This window comes from Zonotrichia leucophrys, unplaced genomic scaffold (genome assembly GCF_028769735.1).
Source record: "Zonotrichia leucophrys gambelii isolate GWCS_2022_RI unplaced genomic scaffold, RI_Zleu_2.0 Scaffold_95_171211, whole genome shotgun sequence".
Taxonomy (NCBI): Eukaryota; Metazoa; Chordata; class Aves; order Passeriformes; family Passerellidae; genus Zonotrichia; species Zonotrichia leucophrys.
The window spans coordinates 136,627-139,472 of record NW_026992300.1 but is presented as its reverse complement, the minus strand read 5'-3'; the positions used below and the strand labels follow the sequence as shown (position 1 = coordinate 139,472).

General features: G+C 46.1%; 1 protein-coding gene across 1 annotated transcript; it reads right to left on the bottom strand.

Moving 5' to 3' along the window:
- Positions 1 to 1,458: 1,458 nt before the first annotated feature.
- LOC135460720 (olfactory receptor 14J1-like) lies at positions 1,459 to 2,196 on the bottom strand (the record flags this gene model as incomplete). The annotated part of the gene is made up of 1 exon (XM_064737637.1): positions 1,459 to 2,196. A coding segment is annotated over exon 1 (738 nt), but the record flags the coding sequence as incomplete, so codon positions are not given.
- Between the last annotated feature and the right edge of the window lie 650 nt (positions 2,197 to 2,846).

Here is a 2,846-nt window from a genome sequence, read left to right as displayed (position 1 = left end):
TGTTTGAGAACTGCTTGTGCTGCTGTACAAATTGATAGCAATGATGTTATTCTGTTTAGTAGAAACCATTCTAATCTCTGTATTTGTAATTTTGTTAAGATTATTGGGTGCGATTTTTCGTATTTGGTACCAGTAACATCCCACCAGCTGATTACAGCCAATTACACAGTGTATCACAGACTACCACCTACCCCTATTGGGGCGAACCTTACATTGGTAAAGCAATTAATTAAGCACCAAGACCTATTAGAAGTCTTGAAAGGAATCCAAGAAAGTGGAAAGAAAACCTTAATTACTGTCCAACATGATACAAAGGAGATAACCAGAGTTCTACAAAGAATAAAATAAAATATAGATCATCACTGGTGAGATTTGATCTTTGGGTGGTCCCCAACTGCAAATGGAATCTTTAATAAGTTGTGCCACCCTATTGTAGTTTTACTAATATTAGTTGGGATAAGCTTAGGATTATCTATTACATTGTTAATTTGGAACTGGAGAATACTACAACGAATGGCTGTACTAACCTCTTTATCAAACGTACATAATGAAGCATTAAAAGACACTTATTGTCGTGAGAGTTTTCATTAAGTAAAAGAATTTACTTATTTCCTAGGAAAGGGGGGAATGAGACAGAGTAGGGATCTGTCCTGAATTAGGTGAAGTGTCTGACAACGGTGAAAAGTCAAAAGGCCAAAGCTGAAGGAAAAACTCGCATGCCGAGACAGCAAGGAGACAGAGAAAGAAAAACAGAAAAGACCACGAGGTCAATTTGCCCCGACCTAGAAATTCCTTTGATAAAGAAGAACTGGTGCTAAGTGTCATGCAAGATGAATATGTATGAACTTATTTTGAAAATGTATGCATATGCATTTGGAAGAGGGATAAAAGGAGGTCTGAAGTCTTCAGGGGTACGCATGCCTTTTGAAGAGAATTTTTCTCTGTGTGCGTCCGGCACTGTAAATAAACATACCGAGCTTTACAACTTTTATAAAGTTGTGAGGTTTCTTCTTTTCCCGCAAAACAGTTTTCTATAGCAAAAGGGGAAGTTCTTACATGCACCAGCAATGAGGAAAAACCCCAATAATTTTAATCTCTTCTTCTGTCAGCAAGTGATGTTCAGCCACTTCCTAGGAAGCAGAACTTCAGCAGTTGGCGTGGTTTATCAAAAAGACAAACACTGTAAAGAGGAAATGCCCCCTATTCTTCCTCCTTCCTTAGCTTTTATACCAGAACTGGGGCCATACAGTCTGGAATATCCCTTTGGTTAATTTGGGTCTCTGGCCTGCTGTCCCTTCCCAGGACCTGACCCACTGGCAGCCCCTTGACAGAGGGAGAATGCTGAGAGACAGCAGGAGCCAAAGCAGGGGTGTGTTTCCAGCTCCTTTGTGGCTCCCAATGCAAAGCGCTGTGAGGGCTCTTATAGGACAATGAAAAGGCTAAAAAGCATCCAGTCACAGCTTTCCTGAGAGATTCCTTGAGCTGCTGGTTCCTCAGGCTGTAGATGAGGGGGTTCAGGGCTGGAGACACCACCGAATACAGAACTGACAGGGCCAGATCTAGGGATGGGGAGGAGATGGAGGAGGGCTTCAGGTGAGCAAATGTGTCAGTGCAGAGAAACAGGGAGAGCACGGCCAGGTGAGGGAGGCAGGTAGAAAAGGCTTTGTGCCGTCCCTGCTCAGAGGGGATCCTCAGCACAGCCCTAAAGATCTGCACATAGGAGAAAACAATGAACACAAAACAGCCAAAAGCTAAACAGAAAGTGACCGCAAGAAGCCAAACTTCCCTGAGTTTGGAGTGTGAGCAGGAGAGCTTGAGGATCTTGGGAATTTCACAGAAGAACTGGCCCAGGGCATTGCCATGGCACAGGGGCAGGGAAAATGTATTGGCTGTGTGCAGCAAAGCATTGAGAAAGCCACTGGTCCAGGCAGCTGCTGCCATGTGGGCACAAGCTTTGCTGCCCAGGAGGGTCCCGTAGTGCAGGGGTTTGCAGATGGACACGTAGCGGTCGTAGCACATGACGGTGAGAAATGCAAATTCTGATGCAATGAAAAAGGCAAAGAAAAATACCTGTGCAGCACATCCTGAGTAGGAGATGTTCCTGGTGTCCCAGAGGGAATTGTGCATGGCTTTGGGGACAGTGGTGCAGATCATGCCCATGTCGCTGAGGGCCAGGTTGAGCAGGAAGAAGAACATGGGCGTGTGCAGGTGGTGGCCGCAGGCTACGGCGCTGATGATGAGGCCATTGCCCAGGAGGGCAGCCAGGGAGATGCCCAGCAAGAGGCAGAAGTGCAGGAGCTGCAGCTGCCGCGTGTCTGCCAATGCCAGCAGGAGGAAGTGCCTGGTGGAGCTGCTGTTGAACATTCCTTCACTCTGGGCATCATGGACTGTTGAAAGAAGACATTGAAAAGCTGAGACCAAGCTCTTGGAATCAACCCTATAGGGTTGTTTTAGGAATTCCCTCAAAACTACTTCTCTACCTGTGTGGAAACTTCACTCAATATGTTTATTCTTGAGCTTGGGTTTATGCTCCTGAGTTACTGATTCATCTTCAGCACTGCTCTCAGCCTGCACCCTGGGGAAGCCCACAGGGAAAACAGGGCTCCCTCTGCCCCATTGCAGTCAGACCTGCTGGTCTCCACACAGGTGCCCTTTGCCCATTCCACCTCCCTCTAGTTCAGGGTGATCCAACATAAACTGAGCTTGAAAAATTAAGTCGAGTTTTTTAAAAACTCCAGTTTAAAAGTCAATTTCTCGAAGCCCTTCTCTCTCTCCCTCCCTGTGCAGCTGGACCGGATGAGATACTAAGGGTTGTTCTGTCTCTCTGCTTCCTCAAGTTGTGCCTA